The 18,286-nt window shown below is 40.2% G+C and overlaps 1 protein-coding gene across 1 annotated transcript; it reads left to right on the top strand.

The window, feature by feature from the left end:
* The first annotated feature begins 645 nt into the window (after positions 1-645).
* tmem59l (transmembrane protein 59-like) lies at positions 646-16,344 on the top strand. Its single transcript, XM_023267267.3, has 8 exons — positions 646-954; positions 2,134-2,239; positions 3,689-3,783; positions 3,946-4,098; positions 12,649-12,754; positions 12,866-12,980; positions 13,772-13,889; positions 14,726-16,344. The coding sequence occupies exons 1-8, from the start codon at positions 787-789 to the stop codon at positions 14,882-14,884; spliced, it is 1,020 nt and encodes a 339-aa protein (XP_023123035.1). The 5' UTR covers positions 646-786; the 3' UTR covers positions 14,885-16,344.
* Positions 16,345-18,286: the final 1,942 nt, after the last annotated feature.

Raw genomic sequence — 18,286 nt, 5'->3', positions numbered from 1 at the left:
AATCTGTTTTCACTTTGACATGAGTCTTTACTTGTACATTCTTGTCACAAAGCAAAAGTTTGACTGTTGAAAAGCAATAAACAGGGAAACTATACTTTTTTAGGCACTGTATATGTACTATTACTGTAGTAAAACTTTGATTCTTGCACTTTTAACTTTTTCTTAATGAAGAGGACATGATAGTTTCCATGAGATTTCTGTATAATATTCCCATAATGTCCCCAGTTTTCACCATCACCTTAAATTATTATTATTTCTAAGCCCCTTTAGAGGCCAAGCTGCAGAGTCATCACAGATAAACCTACAGTGAGGTTACTTGTGTGCAGTTTTAATCACATTATTGACTCTGTAGGTCATTCCTCCACATCTGACGCACAGTTGAAGCTCACATTAGCTCCTGCGGGATCTTTACATCCGTTTGATAAGTGATTGTGGATAAACATCTGGCCGCTCCGTGCTGCACATCTGGCCTCTGCTCAGCTACACTTTTATGAATGTCATCAGCGACATTATGCACTGCGGTGAAGGCTGTTCTGCAGGTTGTGTGTGAGTGTGTGAGGGGGGACCGTGCGTGATGATGATGATGATGATGATGATGTTGCGCGTGACGCCACGAGCAGAGGCAGATCGGCGGAGCAGCAGACAGGACCCGGGCTGAAGCACCAGCAGCAGCAGCAGCAGCAGCATCCGCACCAGCAGCAGCAGCAGCAGCGCCGCCACGAAGGAGCTCAGTGCTGCTTGAAGCTCGCTTCCTCTGCGCTCCTCTCCTCTCCTCCAGGGTTTCAGATGCTCCGACTCGGCGGCAGGATGTGCGGATCCTCGGCCCTGCTCTCGGTGCTCCTCGCTGGGCTCGCAGCAGCGGCGTCCTCGGATCTGTTTGACAACCAACTGGGCGACATCAATTACTGCAAGAAGCAATGCCAGCTCACCATCAAAAACAAAAGCCCCGCTAAAGTAAGTTGTTCCTTTATGCTGTGGCTGAGGCTCGTCTCTGCAGAGATCGGCTGCGAGCGGACAGTCACATCCACCTCTGCTGCACTGCATTTCACAAATACACAATATGTTTTAGTCCACATCGAGAAAAGTCGCTTTTATTTGGGAAAAAATGAGTCAAATGTATGCGTTTGGATCTGTGCGTAATGTCAGGCTTCGATTTTTCGCTGCATCCCTCTCGGATGCTCCGGCGCATCATTACAGGCCGAAAAATGGATGCAGCTCAATTTCGTCTGCATCTTCAAGGCAAGCCCCCAAAGAAGTGAGCCGCATTCAGGCTCACTTGCGTTAAACTGCGCCAGTAATTGGCTATTTCTTGATCCGCTGTTGAGATCGGGGCGCGTTGGAGGAGCCATGAAACATTTAATGACAGTTTGCAGCAGCATCTTCCTCCTGCGCAGCCGAGGTCGGACCGTTCCAGGCTGGACCGGGACATGATGGTTGTGATTTATTTTGTGTGTGAGTTTTTCTGTGGCTTCGAGCTAAGAATTTCCAGTCTCGGATGTTTTTTCTCCCCCTCCTTCCCCTCTGCCGCCTTCAGGTGTGGTTCAGACATCCTGCAGGGCAGCGGGAGCGGAGCTGCAAAGCGGATCACAGTCACCTGGTTTATGGAAAACCAACGTCTTGCGCATTAATTTCTCGTGCATACCCAGAAAATAACTTTGGAGACGTGGTGAAAGCGTTAGAACTTGCACGGCGCAGCATCATGGTTTGGGATGAACACATTTCTCTGTGAAGCAACAACGCAGTGGAGATGATGAAGAGGCTGTAAATAAAGCGGTCATGGTCGCGGTCAGGGAATCTCTTTGTCTCCTGTTCCCAGAAAGCTCACCAGAGGGCGCCGTTTCTTTATTCTGCAGGCGAAATTAAGACATTATGGCAAGAGGCATATGCATCTCTGCTTCCTCACCACCCCATTATCCTGCACAAGTTCTATCCAACCGGCTCATTAGCATCGGGTCTCTCAGTCTGTGGCTGGAAGCTTCTTATAAACACTTTGTGACAGGCCATAATACAACAGCTGCAACATGTCATTAAGAGATGCCATAATCCATCCATGGCATATTTCTGGAGTTTATCCACTGCTGCAGGAGACATCTTTCATTTTGTAACCCCCTCTTCTGTCTGTCTGTCTGGTAGGACTCCATAATGAACGCCTGTCACCGTGGCTGTCGCCTCTACTCCATCTGCCAGTTTGTCAACGGCAACGCCGGCTTTAATACCAGCAGGGAGGAGTGTCAGGGAGGTGAGTCTGTGTTCATCTTGTCAGCTGGACTGTTTGTTTGAATGGTTCTGCTGGTTTTACGGTCCAAAGCTGAAGGCCTTCGTCCTAAATGTGTCAAAACAAACCACAGTGGACCGAATCCTCATAAAAATCAAATCTGCTCAACATGATATGAAATAAATAGAAGAGAATACCGTTGTTGTCATTGCAAATGTGCAGTGGAATTAGTCAATAATCTCTTAGTGCATAATAACTAACTACAAATATGCAGGTTTAATATCATATTGTCTACTCAGATTGTATCTTTAAACCCTAAAGGACTGAATAATCCTTTGACAAGACAGGAACATACATTTGATTCATTCATTCTGTTTGCTAAAATGTGATTAAAGTTTAGTTGCTAATTGATCCCTGTGGACCACACATAGAAAAAACTATCATATCTCTCTCTGGTGCAACATCAGTGCATTCATATAATGAATATTTTGCATGTTTAAAATAACCTGCACAATATTATTTCTGTCTACCTATAAAAATATGTGTGCAGTATCACTAGAATCTGTGCAATATCAGTGTTTTTAATGTCGATATTTTCAACTCATCGAAGAATCTGTGCAAAATCAATGTTTTTTTTGTGCGTACAGACTGGCACTGTGCAACATTATTTTCCACATTTAAAGGAATCTGTGCATAAGCTGGATTTGTACATATAGGAGAATCTGTATAATATGAACAGTAATCATGTATATTTTTAGTTTATTTTTTTATTTTTCCACCAATGTCTCTACATTTTGCACCATACAGCTTGCTGCAGTAACACTGCAAATGTCCCCACAGTGGGATTAATAAAGGCGTATCTCATCTGTTAAATTCAGAGAGAAACCTTATAGAAGTTGGGGTAAATGTGCAGAACTTCAGGTAAAACTAAAAGAATGTTTTGATTCAAGGCTTTCTGGCAGCTACATTAGATTCTGTTCACTGGGCCTCCAGCGCTGCTGCAGACCAGCATCAAAGTGTCGAGCAGCACAGCTCTGGTAAACATTGCAGTGTTTCCTGAAAGCTGGCAGCCTCAGTGGGTATTTTCTGGGTGTTTGAGGCTCTTCGCCCTTTTTCAGCTGCCGTATTGGAAGTCAATGATGTGATTTGCTGTCCAGACAGCAGATGCCCCGTTGCCCCCCTGTTTCAATAACGGCAACATGGAGCGATTGTCTCCACGGGGGAGACAGAAGCAGCGTCTCCCCCTCACATCTTTGTGTTTCTTCCCACGTAAACAGCCTGTACCTGTTTTATCGCTTCTTCTCTGCTGCCCAGCTGACTGGAGCGCATCGTGCCCACCCTCCTTTGTGCTCCTCCTTTCTTTTTTAACTCCTTCATCTGCACTGTTGATTTGTTATTCATCTTTTCCTATTTGAAAATCACAGCTATGTTGTCACTCTTCACCGCTGTCTCCCTCTGTTGCTCTCTCTGCAGCCTGCCAGGAGGCCTACGTGAAGCTGCTGGAGCAGGAGGCCTGCTGCACCGGCTGTGCCAGCCAACCTTCTGAACCTGAGATCAAGAGGAGGAAGGTGAGAAAAGACCACTCAAGAGCTGCACACACACACTCAGTGAAAGCAGCTGTAAGGTCCAGTGTGACTCCAAGTGTCTGAATATTAGTATTTCTATTAAAAACACAAGTGTGTACACAAACTGAAGCACAAAGAAACACATTCTTGCGTTCTTTCGTGCAGCTGAGGGCCATGACTCTCCGCCCGAAGCCTCCCTCTGTCATGGAGGCTGTTTCCAGTTGGTGCAACGACATCGTCAGCTCCGCTCAGAGCTTCATCTCTTCTACCTGGACCTTCTACCTGCAGGCTGATGATGGCAAAGTCGTGGTTTTCCAGGTAAGATGCAACTTAGTAAATATTCTGGACAGACAGGGTTTGGATTCAGGGATTTGAGTAGTGACCACTGATAAAAAATCTAAATAAATTGTCTCTCATCAGTAAGTCTGCAGAATATATATAATTTCCATATTGATCCTGCAATGTGTGCAGTGCAAAGTTAGGTAAATTAGTTTAAACTGGTTATGCTAACTACTTTTACTGTTTGATACAGAAAGAAATCTTGTGCAGTTCCTTGTCTAATCTACAAGAGAAGTCTGATAGAACAAAATTTAATCTAATTTAAAGATTCTTGGTTACACCGAATGCTTACAAGACACAGTTTGTTGACATGCAGCCTCCACATGTGCACAGCAAAATCAGCAAGGAACAGGAGAGAAACACTAAAAAGTAAGACTTATTTACAAAAAGAAACTAAACTTATGCTGTATGGAACCGTTTCAGATTTGGGAAAGGATGAGGTTCAACAAAAACAGGACTTGTCTTGTAATTTTTGCCACTCCATGAGGCAAGACTACAAATTTATGGCATCACAAAGCCATTACAAGTACTTGTTCAAGTCATCTGGTGAAAATTCCTGTATTTTTTTGATATTGCAATATATATGACTTTATATATGATTTCTCTGGCGGTTGTTTAATATCTGATATGTCCTCTGATTTTGAGCATTGGGAGCTGATAAATGGGCTTGCTCCATTCACTCTATCCATCAACCCAGATCTGATCTGATCTGATCTGATCTGATCTGATCTGATCTGATCTGATCTGATCTGATCTGATCTGATCTGATCTTATCTTATCTTATCTTATCTTATGCACACAAACAAAATATTGCAGTGTAAGTTTCATGCCAACATTGTGCAGTTCTACCCATCAGTCCATTCTGTCTTTGTCATTTATAGATACTCCTTACAGTTATATTGTGCAAAAAAGCGTATTCACATGTATTTATGCTTGATATTTTATATAACCTGATTAAGTTTTAACCTAAACTTTTCACATTTGCTAGATGTGGTGTGTTTCTGTATGCTGCAGAAGTTTGTTTGTGATATTTAACAGGAAAAATTGATAGTTTGGATGAGCAGCAACGGTGTGCTTATTATATTAACTGGAGGACTGGAGTCTTGCTCAGATGACATTACGTGTGAGGATACATCTGGACAGATTTTCTGTCAGTCACAACTGCTACCTGCCATTAAAAATGTTTTTAAAATCTTCAGAAATGTGATTTCTAGAACCTGCAGTGGAGAAAGAGCAGCAGTTTTGACCATTTTAAAGTAAATCTTGCATCCATTCAACACATTTCATATCAAATCTTAACAGTAAAAGCAGTTTAAACTGTGCTGGTGTGAATACTATGGCAAGAATATTTCTACATCTTGTGCGGCTCAGAATTAATTCAAGTGCCAAATGCTTCACAGATGCATTTAGTACTGCGTATATACTGTATATATATATATATATATATATATATATATATATATATGTATATATATGTGTGTATGTGTGTGGCCCACTGACTCATGATGGTGTAAAATTATCACATGAATCCCTACGGTGATTTTACACATCATGCGTTTTTAATAGGAGGTTAAGAGCGAGCCAGCAGGCCCTTCTGAAATATATCATCGTGATACGCTGCCGCAGAGTTTGGGTCTCTGCCAGCTGATCTCACAGCCCATTTCCAAGTCAGTGCATCTGTGAAGGTTGAGTGAACAAGGGCACACAGCGGGACGGAGGAAAGGTGGTTGAATTCAGAGAGCTACAAATGATTTTTCTTCCTTTTCTCTCAGCACTTTAATTGTTTATAAATGTCCTTTTAAATTATGTCACTGGCCTGTGGACATGCATATTTGATAACTGAGGCACTTCCGGATAGAAGCACACTGCAAGATTTAACAGAAAATGAAATCTGCTGAAGAATAAAGTTCTGGATGTGACAAATAAATGTTCACAAGTAATTCTATGAAGAGATGAACTGAACGAACTTGACACACTGTTAATGCCACGTCTTTATTTCCCGACAGTGGAGCTGCTCAGCCATGAATTTTAGCTGAAAGGCTGTAAGACTGAGAAAAAGCGGATTATGTTTTTACTCTCTATACTTTACTCAATGTTTTTATAACAGTTATTAAGTGTGTCTTATTGAGCAATTTACAGATAATTTTACACACTGTTCATGTTTTGTGAAATTATAGATATAAGTAAAATCACAGAAAAAGTATCAATTTAGCTGTTAAGAAAACACATAAAAACTGTACATAAAATCCACATGAAAAATCTGTATTTTTATAAATACTAGTGAATTCTTTTACAATGTTTGACTATAAAACAAGCAATTCATTTACTATATTTAAATCATAAAAAATATTATTATGTTACAGATATTTGTTGTCATTTGAAAGAAAAACGTGTATATTAAGAATTGAAAAATTAGTAAAAAATTAGTTGCCTCTTATTTTATAGCTTTCCCTGTTTTATGGACAAAACCATCAATTATGCTTACATCAAAAATCAATATTTTCACAAATAATACTTCCATATTTTTCAGCATTTGACTGCAAAATTGTATATATATATATATATATATATATATATGTTACTGTACTGTGCTTGGCATATAATAATTTTACAAATGTTTGTCATAATTTTAAATGGAAATTGTACATGATGATTAAAAATGGTATTTTTTCATTTTTAAAGCATATTTACCCTGTTAACTGAAAAAAACTAAAGCTGTATAAAATCTGTATTTTACAAATAGCATTTTTTTCTTTTACAACAGTGTGTGCCCATAAAATTACACTGTTACTATATTTAAATGACCAAAAAAATCATTATTTTAAAGGTATTTTCTTTCATTTTTAATGATTTAGCAATTTTTTTAACATTACAGTATTCCACAGTTTTTAGATGTTTTTTTTACCATTTCTTCTTTTTTCAGAGAATTCTTTTTACAGTGTAGCTCCGATTCAGAAGTTCTCACCATTGGTGCTTAAAGTCATTTTTGAACATTTTTGCTAATCTCTCATTAACAGCTTGACTTGTTTCAGGACTTAAAATCTGATGCAGGTTTTGATTTACATTCAGATAAAACAACATTTGTGTTTTTTATTACAGAAAGAGTAAATTTAGAGTTTGGTGCAGCTATGGCAGAGGTACTTGCTGACGTTGGTGCCCTTTTAGTTGAGCTCATGATGCGTTTTGCTAAAGTCAACACAGTCAACCACCTATATATTAAAGCTATAATAAGATTTGGTTTGTCTGACCTCCAGACTATTCAGCCATATCCTCTGAATTCAAAAGAAACCTGCATCTCCGTCAAGTGTTTTCCCATTTGGATAAGTGACTTTGATGGCAATTTTAGCTCCATAATGAAAGGCTTCAATAGGAAATGATAGTATTTATGCACCTAACCCATATGCACAGGCTCGCTTATATGTCGAAATTCACGATTACGTATAAAAATCTGGGACTGTGAAGCCCCACATCATATGTAGAGCAGCAGAAGATGATATTACCAACATTTCTTTCAGACTCGGTGATGGATGTTTGCTCTTTATGGCAGTGACATGCAGATGGAAGCAGTGAGGGGAAGCTGGGCTCCACGGGGCAGCGAGGAGACTATCAGGCCAGTGTTTAGTGGGCAGCTGGCAAACCACCACCCACTTGACAGATTGACTCATGGAGTACTGAAACAACAGAAAAAGTCCAGCTAAGTTGAGGGACGGCAGAGGAGGGGGGAGAAAACAAGCCGGTGCTGCCTGAAATACAAATTATGTGGACCTCCATAAAGAGCTGACTGCTCATATGTGCCAATCAGTGCGTTTTTGTGACCTCATGTTGTGAGAATAAGTGTGTGTGCAGCCTCCAGCGTCATAAAAACAAGCCGGAAGCTACCATTTCAGGGTGGAGTAAAAGTCACTTTCAGGTCACTGCTGAGGTTTTGAGGGGAAAACTTGTAATTTTGAGGAAATACTGATGAAACACAGCTTTCCCCGCCTCACCACCACGCAGTTAATTTGACAGCTCGGGCCGTGATGGCGCAGCGGCGTCAAAGTGTTGCCGACCAAAGTAAATCGATTAAAGGCCTCCTCCAGCCGAGTGTGAGCGAGCCGGCCTGCAGAGCAAACTGAACTCGGTGTCTGGCTGAAGAGAGAAGTCGCTGCCCTGTTTGTTCTTCGTGATTGCATTAGTCATTCTGCCCCCAACGAATGTTAAAAAAAAGAAAAAAAGCCTGAACAGAATACAGAGAATTGGTAATAGAAAAATGTCTGAAGGCCGTGTGAAGCTGAGTTATCGTGCTTTATAAGTCAGATGTTGCTGCGTTGTTTACTCATCCAGTAACAGGAGACACAAGATACTCAGTATGCAGATGTGAATCGTGATGGTAAAAACTCTGCTTTCTATCGTCTATGTTAAATTCAAAGAATGAATATTGTCTTTCTTTAGCATCAACAAATCCTATGAAAACCAATAAACTGCCTCAAGCGCATTGTTCAAACTGAATACACAAATCTTTAAAAGTCATGTCCACAAACATTTTTTATCACTTTCCACAAACTTTTTTTCCCCACAAATGTTATTAAAACAGGGGTCAGAAGCGTATTTAAGTAGGATGACTTTCAGTGGCTGATTTTGTGTGTTTAATGACTCACGATGGCTTTTCATCCTAATAAAACATCACGTCACTCTATTCAACAGCTGTTTTTGATACTTTTTGGACAAAGATTGAACTCTAGAGCCCAGAGGAATGAGATTTATCAGCAAAATACAGAAATATTACCATGATTTTTTGTCTCATTGTTCTGTTTAGTTTCATCTGTTAATCCAGTTTACTCTACATAGTTGCCAAATGTACCTTACAAGTCTTCCTAAACTGACTATATTATACAGTTTTACAACTCTATGCAGATGACAGTTGGCGTTATATTTCAGAGTGTACATCTCATTTTCATCAATGCGATATCTCAGAAATGCCCTGTGGGAACTTGAATATTTTCACACAAATGTTCTCTTGAACTCAACAAAACTGATTAGAATTTGGCCACTGTGACCTCACGAAACATGTTTTTAGATGAATTTATAGGCACACAAATGTCTGATAGGACAAAATGATGAAGTGATGACATTTTATATCCAAAGGTCAAGTGTCAGCTTCACTATGTCATCATAATGTTCTGCAAAAACACTTTTTCTGTCCAATATCCAGCACCATAACTCGGGAACAGAGGGGAAAACTAATGACAATATTTCTCATTTGGTTGGATACTGAATTGGTGACACCGTGTTCCCGCCTCTACAGATCGTTGATTGTATAGAAATGTGTGGTACCTGCACCTTTTTAGAATTTTTAGCTTTTTTTGCAGCAAAATCCACATTTGAAGCATCGTCTGCAGTCATGGCTAGAACTTTGTGTTCTGTCAGAGTCTGATTTAATGACCAATTATATGAACAAATACAAGGAATTTGACTGTTATCTGTCCTCACTACAAATATCACGTGTCAGGACAGAAGTGTATGTAAACTGCAACTTATACAACCTCATAATGTTGTTTTAATGTTAATGCACAGCCAGTAGGGCTTTAGATGCATTTTATAACCATTTTAATTCCCAGTTTGAAGATGTGTGGCTATGTGATCCATGCAGTTGTTTAATGAGACATCAGTTTCATGAAAACTTAACATTAATTTGTCCCCTTTTATCCAATGCAGCATAAACAATCTGTATCCGAGACCAAACTCAACTAAAAAAGGGCCATTTTACTGACTAAAACTCCCTGGCAGATACATTTCTGAACTCTCAAACCCCTCTTTCCCTCTCCCTGGGTAAGCTCGAGCACCCTTTGTGCTGCCTCTCATAATGCATGACAGATGCAGATCAGGCTGTGCTCGTTTTGATGGTTAGATCATCTGAGTCTGCAGTAAATGAGAAGCCTCCCACTCACATCTCCCCTCACCTCTGCCTAAACTTTACACTGGAGCTGCATCTGGTTTCAATGCACCCAGTCAGAAAACACTGCTTCACGAGGGGCAATAAGACCCGTTGTGAAGTAACTTTTAAGTGTTTTGGGAAGCAAACTAACCAAGCATGTCTCCTCAGTGACTTCAGTGTGGTGCAGAGCTGTGGCATCATGCAACAGATCAAAATAAAGTAATCAATCAAAGTGAGAATTAACACTTTCCCGCATTATAGTGTCAGACACGGCAAGACCTTTCAAAGCCTGTTTATCTGGTTAAGTGTGAGAACCTATAAATACCCAAGAGGATGACAATCCTGCAGATATTGTGCTGTTCTAAATAGGTATGTGTTGTTGCTGAGGCCAGCAGTAGTATTGTTACTGCTGCTGCTGCTGTGGTGGAGGGAGGGTCAGCAGTAGGGAACCAAAATCCTCTTTTAATGAGTTCTCCAAGGGAACCCGAAACACTGCACACATAATGAAACACACAACAGTGCAAATACTGACAGCAGGCTTCTTGTGTGTGTGTAGACGTTGTTTTAAAAGCCATTTTTCACAGATGCTGTCCCAGTACAAGGGTTTCTGGTAAGCTGATTTGGGTGTGTGAGAAAGAGACACCCAGACATACTGAGCAGTGGGAAAAACAGCAGTAGTGATTACTTTCAGAGCAATTTGATTATGCTATACACAATATTAAATGCTCGCAATTAGGTGAAAGTACAGTTATCATTTAGCATGGGATTGCAGTGTGAATTCTGAGATATTCGTTTTACTGAACAGAGAAATAGACTTTAATCATGTGGGGTGAGCTGGAGCAGACTGTACCTATCACTTGAAGCTGAATCTGTCAGTTGCAAGGCTGTAGGTCAGTTTGAGGTAAATACAGACTTCTGACTAACAGTATTCACCCTCTCTTGGAAGTTTTTCCCTTTTATTGTTTCTCAACTTTAAATCATGGTCAATTTAATTTGTCTTTTTTGACAAGAAGGTACTAAAAGCCTCTTTTGTGTCAAAATGAACACTGATTTATACAAGGTAGTGTCACTTAATTAAAAATACGAAACATAAAATAAGTGACTGCATAATTATTCACCTTCTTCAAGTCAGTATTAAGTAGATGCATCTTTGGTTGCAGTTACAGCATTGAGCCTGTGTGGCTCCAAGCCAAACAGGTTGGGAACCACTGCTCCAAAGGATATTCAGTAACTTCGAAATGTTCTTGTTTTATCCTCTGACTCTCACTTTTCAGTAACCTTTTCACTGAGTTACTTGCAGTCTCCTTTTTTCTTCATGGTGTAGTTTTATCCAGGAGTACTTATTCACCAGTGACTGAACCTTCCACATACAGGTGTCTTTATAATACAATCACTGAGACTCATTCACTGCACTCAGGTGATCTCCATCTGACTAATTGTGTGACTTCAGCACTAATTTGCTGCACCTGTGTTGAACTAGGTGAATCACTTTAAAGGGGGTGAATGCTCAGTTAATTAAATAACATTACTTTGCAGAAATATGTTTTCATGTTGACAAGTTAAATTGATGATGATTCATTGTTGAAAAGCAATTAAAGGGGAAAACTTCCAAGGGCAGTGAATACTTTTTATAGAAACTACCGTGCTGTGCTGTCTGAAACTATTTCCTGGATGACAAATGGTAGAAATGTGGACATTTGAGTGTCTGGCTACAACTCAAACTGCCATTATTCAGCATGCCAACAGCAATCTGTCATTTGTCATCTGTGACTTCGTGTCATTTAAATAAAACTGCATTTTGAGGCGGCTTTTTATAGTCACTGGTAAAAAGGAGTGTCTCTGTTCTGCTCCCACTATCTGATCATTGTGCTTTAAAGCCACATCTGATTAACTCAGAGGTCCAAAATGTATTACTAGCTAAACAGCTCAGTGACTTTTTGTGCACAATTGGCTGAAATTTCCAATGTAAACATTTGTTTTTCTACTTTTTCTTCAAAGTTTCAGTGATTCTGCATTTATATTTTTGTTCAGTGTAAAAGAACATTTTTGTTTTCACCTTATTGTCAGTCAAAATGAGCATAAATATCATGTCGGTGCTTAATAATTCTTAATAATACTGAACTTATTCTGACATTACTACAAGTTTACTCAGCTATTCTCACTTCATTTTAATAGTGATGAGTGTAATAATTTCAACCACATGTGGCAATTTATTTAACAGTTAAAGCCATGTTAAGGAATAATTTGCTTTTTTAAGATTTGTAAAAGTTTTTTTTTCTGCCCTACTTTTAGTTACAAGTGAAGTTTGCTGCTACTCCGATGTCTCAAGGCTAAACACAAAGCTAGAGCTACAAAATGATTAGCCTAGCTTAGCATATAGACTGAAAAAAGAATAAAACAGCTACCCTGGCTCCCTTTAAACCTCCAAAGCTACTAATTAACAGACAAAGCCACAGCTAGTTGTTTTTATTTCTCTCTGGAGCTCCTCTGTGGTTTCCTCTACCACTGGTAAACACACTCTTTCTTGTCAGTGCTGCTGGTGAACTGCTGTGGCGAATTTTCTGTCACCATGGCTCAACATTGTTTGTGCTGTTGGGTTTTTGTTTCCTCCTCAGAGCCAGCCAGAGATGGAATACACTCTGCCCGAGCTGCAGGCTCCTCGGTCCAACGTGGCCGACAAACCCTGGCCTCAGGTCCACTCTCACACCCAGAGACCCCACGGTGAGAACACAGTTCAGCAGGCAGCCCGTGATGCTGCTGCAGTGTTCCCTCCTTACATGTCTCAAACTAATTAGCATTCAACTCAAGTATGATTTTTAAACTATGTGGCAGGTGTGAGAGGACACGGAGAAAAGGGAGCAGCTAAAGCAGCAGGTAAAGGGAAGCATCCGGTCCAGCATGCAGAGGATCCAACAGCTGAGCACGACTTCCTGGGATGCATGTCAAGGTGAGCGGGAACTTCACTGGAAAGATAAAAGGAAGTTTGCTGGGAATTTTTTAAAGATTTGACTAGTATTTTACAGATATTCAGTTTTATCATATTCCAAATAACGACAGTTATTTAATTACATCTACGAAAAAGTACAGGAAAATAAAGTGTAAAAACTGTCATTAATGTCCACATCAAAAATCTGTATTTTTAAGTATCGTAATTCATTCTCTTTTTTTTTTGTTTGACCAGAACATTTCACTGTTTTACTGTATTTAAATCAATACTAAAATATGTATTTGTTGTTGTCTGAGAAATAAAATTATCTATATTAACAGTTGACAAATGAAAAATGTCTCCATTAAAATCAGCCCTCAAAGACTTGTAATTTACATGAGACTGTGAATCCACCACAGCTGACATGTCTGCTTTTTTACTGTCAGAGTGACAATAGTATTGTATTATTTGGCAATGCTTACTTTTCAGATCAGTCCACACTTTCTGCTTGCAGTGATATTTTAACTGACAAAGACAGATGTGGGCATAATGTTTGCTGAGATGGATTATCTGACTCACTAGTGAATTTAACAAAATCCACTGATCTGAACTGCGTGAAAAAAATACCAAAATTTAAATCAGCATACTTTTAAAAGTATGCTTGTAGTGTATTTGTGCATACTACAGTCATACTTTGTCGTGTATTTATGTTCGGTTAATTCTACTTGATGATGACTCGATAATTAGTCTCCAACCGCCCTCGTTTTCACTCCCGTCTCTTCTTGTTCTCGTCTCGCTCTTTCATTCTGCAGACGTTCAGGACTTCCGCGGTGGATTTTAGCTGCTTGTCTCTTCCTGTCCATCATGGTCATGTTGTGGCTCAGCTGTGCCAGCCTTGTCACCGCGCCGGAGCAGCACATCAAGACGCAGGTACCAATCGAAAAACAAATTACTTAATGTGCACCTGCTCTGTCTGGGCTTTACACTTGAGTTGTTTTTTTTTTTTATATTTCTCTCTGAAAAATGGTGGAGCTGCACGTTTACAGACCTGTGCAAAAATGGCTTTATTCTGAATGGGGCATTGATTTCAAGGAAGAAGATTACTCTGATAATAGATTCTTATCAGAATTTTCCATCTATAACAGGCTGTATTATGGCCCTCCCTTTCAGGTGATTAAATCCCTTTGCAACCATCTGAGGCTGTATTTCATCTGCAGTCTTTCTTTTGACTGACGTGCATTGTCAAACCTTGGTTACGCAACGTGCATTTATTGTGATTACGCTTTTTAAGTCTTGTGATATCGGGCAGAAGCAAAATAACCATACATGTTTAGTGCACCACTCCAGTGAATGTCTCTTTGGTTGGTTCTGTACTGTATACTGCAGTACTCCACACTGTTTTTTTTGGATTTTATGTAATAGAAATCAGCCTCATCTGTTGCGACAGATCCATGAAAAACATCAGATAACATTCCTATCTGCTCTTTACATCACTGAAACTGTCTGCTCCTATCAGTCGCCTCTGCATCCTCATCAGAGGCTCTGGGTTACCGGGGCAACAGATGTGCACATCTTTTTCTTTCTTAGAGATCTGAAAAAAAGGGGCTTTTAAATGACAACAGTGCACAAACTTATCAGAGTAACTGTCAGTTCTGCAACTATGTAAAGCCTTAAAATTGACTGTTTCTTCTTTTTAAGTGACTGTTTCATGCAGCTAAATTGAAGTCAATTTAGTTGTGTTTGTTTATTGTTTTGTGTCTTTTTAGCTGAGTATCAACGGAGATAAAGAGTTTCTGGACAATGGCCAAAAAGTGAACCCGTACCACCTGAGTCCAGTGATCGCCGTCACTGTGAAACAGTCGGAGGAGATCCAGGAGGCCGGACCGCTGCCGGTGAAAGTGGACCTCAACAAAACGTGTGTTTAGGGAGGGGCAGTGGTTGAGCTGCTGTCTTTGTTTTTCCTCGTTAAACATGTCTAAACTCTGCAAAGAAAAGGGGTGAAACAAACACATGACGCCACTCAGTCAGCAGGATTTTTAAAAAGCATATTTTTAAGAGCATGGCACCCTCATTTAAAAACGATCTGAAACATCTAGCTTGTGTCAGTCGAACAGGGTTTTCTTTCAGTTAGCTACATCTCCAGTGCATTTCATCTACTTGTACAGTCCAGACTTCTCTAAGTTCGTCCTCAGATTATCCTTAGTGATCGGCAGCACTCTAAGAAGATGAGCAATGAGGACAAATTACCGCTGAAAGCTTTCATATCATTTTCACGTCTAGTGCAGACAAAAGAAGATACACACTGAACTTCATGTGAGATTTAATTTTCCTCGTTCTTGCAGAGTGTTTGGATTAATTAATTGCTTGCTCAGAGCGAAGAGATGGAGAAAAAGCAGACAGGGAGGAAAGGAAGATGAATGAAAGGTGAGCAGAAGTACACAGAAACCGATAACACAGCTCGCAGTTTATGATCAACATTATGAGCTGCCTTTCAATACTGTCTCAGAATTGGCTTCAGTATTTAAAAAATCACGTTTTCCTGACTAAATTTGTCACCTTCACTGCTGCGTGTGTGTGAAAGCCGGATGCTCTGTTTGAGAATGAGCAAAAATAAACCCTTTATTTATTTTCTTCTCTATTTATTCAGATCCATCAACATGTTAAATAGTGTTATTGAAGTGCCATGTACAGTTAATTCATCATACAAATGTAATTGCTCTGTATGTAAATGACACAGATTGGGAGACACACGGAAGGAAGATTGCACCTATTGCTGTATTATTATGATTATTATGATTATTATATTATTGCTCTTATATCACTTCAAGAGTTCTTAGCTGTTATATGTGCCATGTGCTTTCTAATAGCTGACTATTTTGTATGTCCTAGGAGCACATACTGAAGGATAACCTCTGTAACAATGTGTAATGCAAAGCTTTTAAGATAGACCTTTGTTATTGAGCAGAGTTGCACAGTCTTAGAGAAGATTTTTCCGTTTTCCTCTCAGTGCTTTCAATGTCCTGTAACGCTCTTTTAATCCAGGCTATGTAGACAATAAAACCGTGCATGCAAGTGATTCTTTGATAGTTTATCTTAACCGCTCGCCATGCCAGTATGGCACAAACTCTACTGTAGACTTGTGATTTTTTGTGTTCATATTTACCGTAAAAAACATTGAAATAGAATGTGTACTGATGAATGACCTCATGATTTACAGGAGGGACTCTGTATTATTAAAAAGCCATTCACTAAAATAGCTGTACTGGTTCAATCTGAAGGTGTCACGAGGAGTTTCAAACTGTATTGTTTCCTTTTTACTGGTCTTGTTTATTTTCAATGAAATGACAATTACATGATGAAATAAAATGTTTTCACTGTAAATAAATGTCAAGTGAGTTTTTTTTATTCAAAAGAATTTTAATGTGTATGTTAACACACGTGCACAAATGTGAAACATGTCCTCCCTCTGACAATAAACATAAAGCAGAAGAATTAGTGTAGTTTCACTAGCAAGGACCACACCATCAATTTGAGGCTTGATTGTTTATTGGATGCAAAGGATTGTTTTGTTGGTGATGACTGAGTTGTGTGGGGGATCCCACCCTATCAGGATAGTCAGAGATCAGCAGCAGCTCCCAGGCCAGTGGACCCCCAAAAGCCTCCTATAAGAAAAACACTAAGAGTGGGCTAAACATAGGTCTCAAGGATTTGAGCGTATGAGAAGTGGATACACTTGAGACTCATGGCCTTAAATAGGTGGTCCAGAACCCCTCAGCTGGAAGATGCATCAATACAGAAGGACGGGCTCGAGAACGTGCTAGTATTCTGGATGCCGTCAGGACTTCCTCCAAGTGGAAGAAGAATCAGTATCAGATTGTGACTTAGCTGGTCTTTGTAGCAAACTGATGGTTGGAAAGCAAAACATGCTGAGATTTTTTCTAGTTTGTATATGGTGTAATAGTGATTTGTAAGAGCTGAGGTGTGAATCTAGTCTGAAGTACATGATGGGCATGGATTACCCACTTGATAGGTTTGGCTTTGAGTGAATAGACTGGGTGGTCTTCAGAGATGGCGGAAGGTTGAGACAAGATGCGGAATTAAAATGATGCTGTAGACTGAACTTGACTCGTCAGTCGATGTTGCAATGGATTCTGTGCGTTGCAGGAACAAGGGAAAACCAACAGAACATTGATTATCACGTGCCGGATAGAGGTTGGGAAGTAGGACGTTGGAATGTATTGATGAATTAGGATACGAGGACAGATGTCGGTGGAAGATGAACATGATTAATCAGTTAGGCTCCAGAGGTATTGTGGGAATTTTGAGTCCCAGATGGAGGTGAATGACACGAGATGGAGCTGGATAATGCAGCTACATCTAATGATGTAAAGGAGGAACAGAATCTATTACAGAGGGAGTGAAGGGAGTCAGTGAAAGTGTAAGACATGGAGGAGGAACAGACTGAAGACTGGCCGCCAAGTGAGGCACCACACGAGAATCATGACTGCGGGAGAGTAGCTTCAATTTTTGTTTATAAAGACGAGATTATCAGAGTGGACGAGAATGGACTTTTACTTGACCATTCGCGGCTCTATGTGAGGGTAGCGATAACCATGGGAAGATTTTGAATACTGCCGAAGTTGGCTGGAAAGGTTTTTGAAGAACATACAAGAACTCGGTAGGCTACGGCATGGAGACCATCGTTGACCAGAACCAGCCCTGACACCTGGCAGAAGGAGCATGACTGAAGAGCTGGCTGTTGCTTGGGATGTTGTTCATGAGTGAGGAAAGAACTGAGTGTGAGATGGGCAGGCAGCTGGTGCAGCATTAGCAGTTGTACTAGACCACCATGATGAGGAGGAAGCTGCATACCAATCAATCTACATTCCAACCCTAACCTATTGTTATGAGCTCTTGACGGTGACTGAAGCACAAAACTGTGGATACAAGCAGCTGAAATGAGTTTCCTCCATAGGTTGGCAGGGTGTGGACTTTGAGATTGGGTGAGGAGCTCCCAGTCCGTAGTGAGTCTGCAGTAGAGTTGTTGCTTCTTTATTTCAAAAAGAGCCAGTTGAGGTGTCTGATTTGGAGGCATATTGGGTGACTTTTTAGTGTGGCCTATGGAGGTATTTGCCACTGGCATCTTTTGCTGGAAACAGAAGGTTGATGGGGGAGTGATGGTAGAAGAAACCGGTGTCCCAGTGCCAGGAGTGTAAGAAGCAGACTGTTGACAAGGTATAGAGAAACTAGGTGTAGATTCATTCACAGGAGAGTCCGAATGAATGTTTAACCTCGGGTTTATTAACATTAACATGGAGCTCACAGAG

Source organism: Amphiprion ocellaris, chromosome 2 (genome assembly GCF_022539595.1).
Source record: "Amphiprion ocellaris isolate individual 3 ecotype Okinawa chromosome 2, ASM2253959v1, whole genome shotgun sequence".
Taxonomy (NCBI): domain Eukaryota; kingdom Metazoa; phylum Chordata; class Actinopteri; family Pomacentridae; genus Amphiprion; species Amphiprion ocellaris.
Note: the sequence above shows the minus strand (reverse complement) of the source record. Positions and strands in the feature narration are given on the sequence as shown.

What these genes read in the sequence shown, in the direction of transcription:
- tmem59l (XM_023267267.3), top strand. Translation starts at nt 787, where the DNA reads ATGCTCCGACTCGGCGGCAGGATGTGCGGATCCTCGGCCCTGCTCTCG. An exon ending in CTGAGATCAAGAGGAGGAAG is followed by an intron (nt 3,784 to 3,945) that starts GTGAGAAAAGAC and finishes TCTTTCGTGCAG; the next exon opens with CTGAGGGCCATGACTCTCCG. An exon ending in TCACACCCAGAGACCCCACG is followed by an intron (nt 12,755 to 12,865) that starts GTGAGAACACAG and finishes ACTATGTGGCAG; the next exon opens with GTGTGAGAGGACACGGAGAA.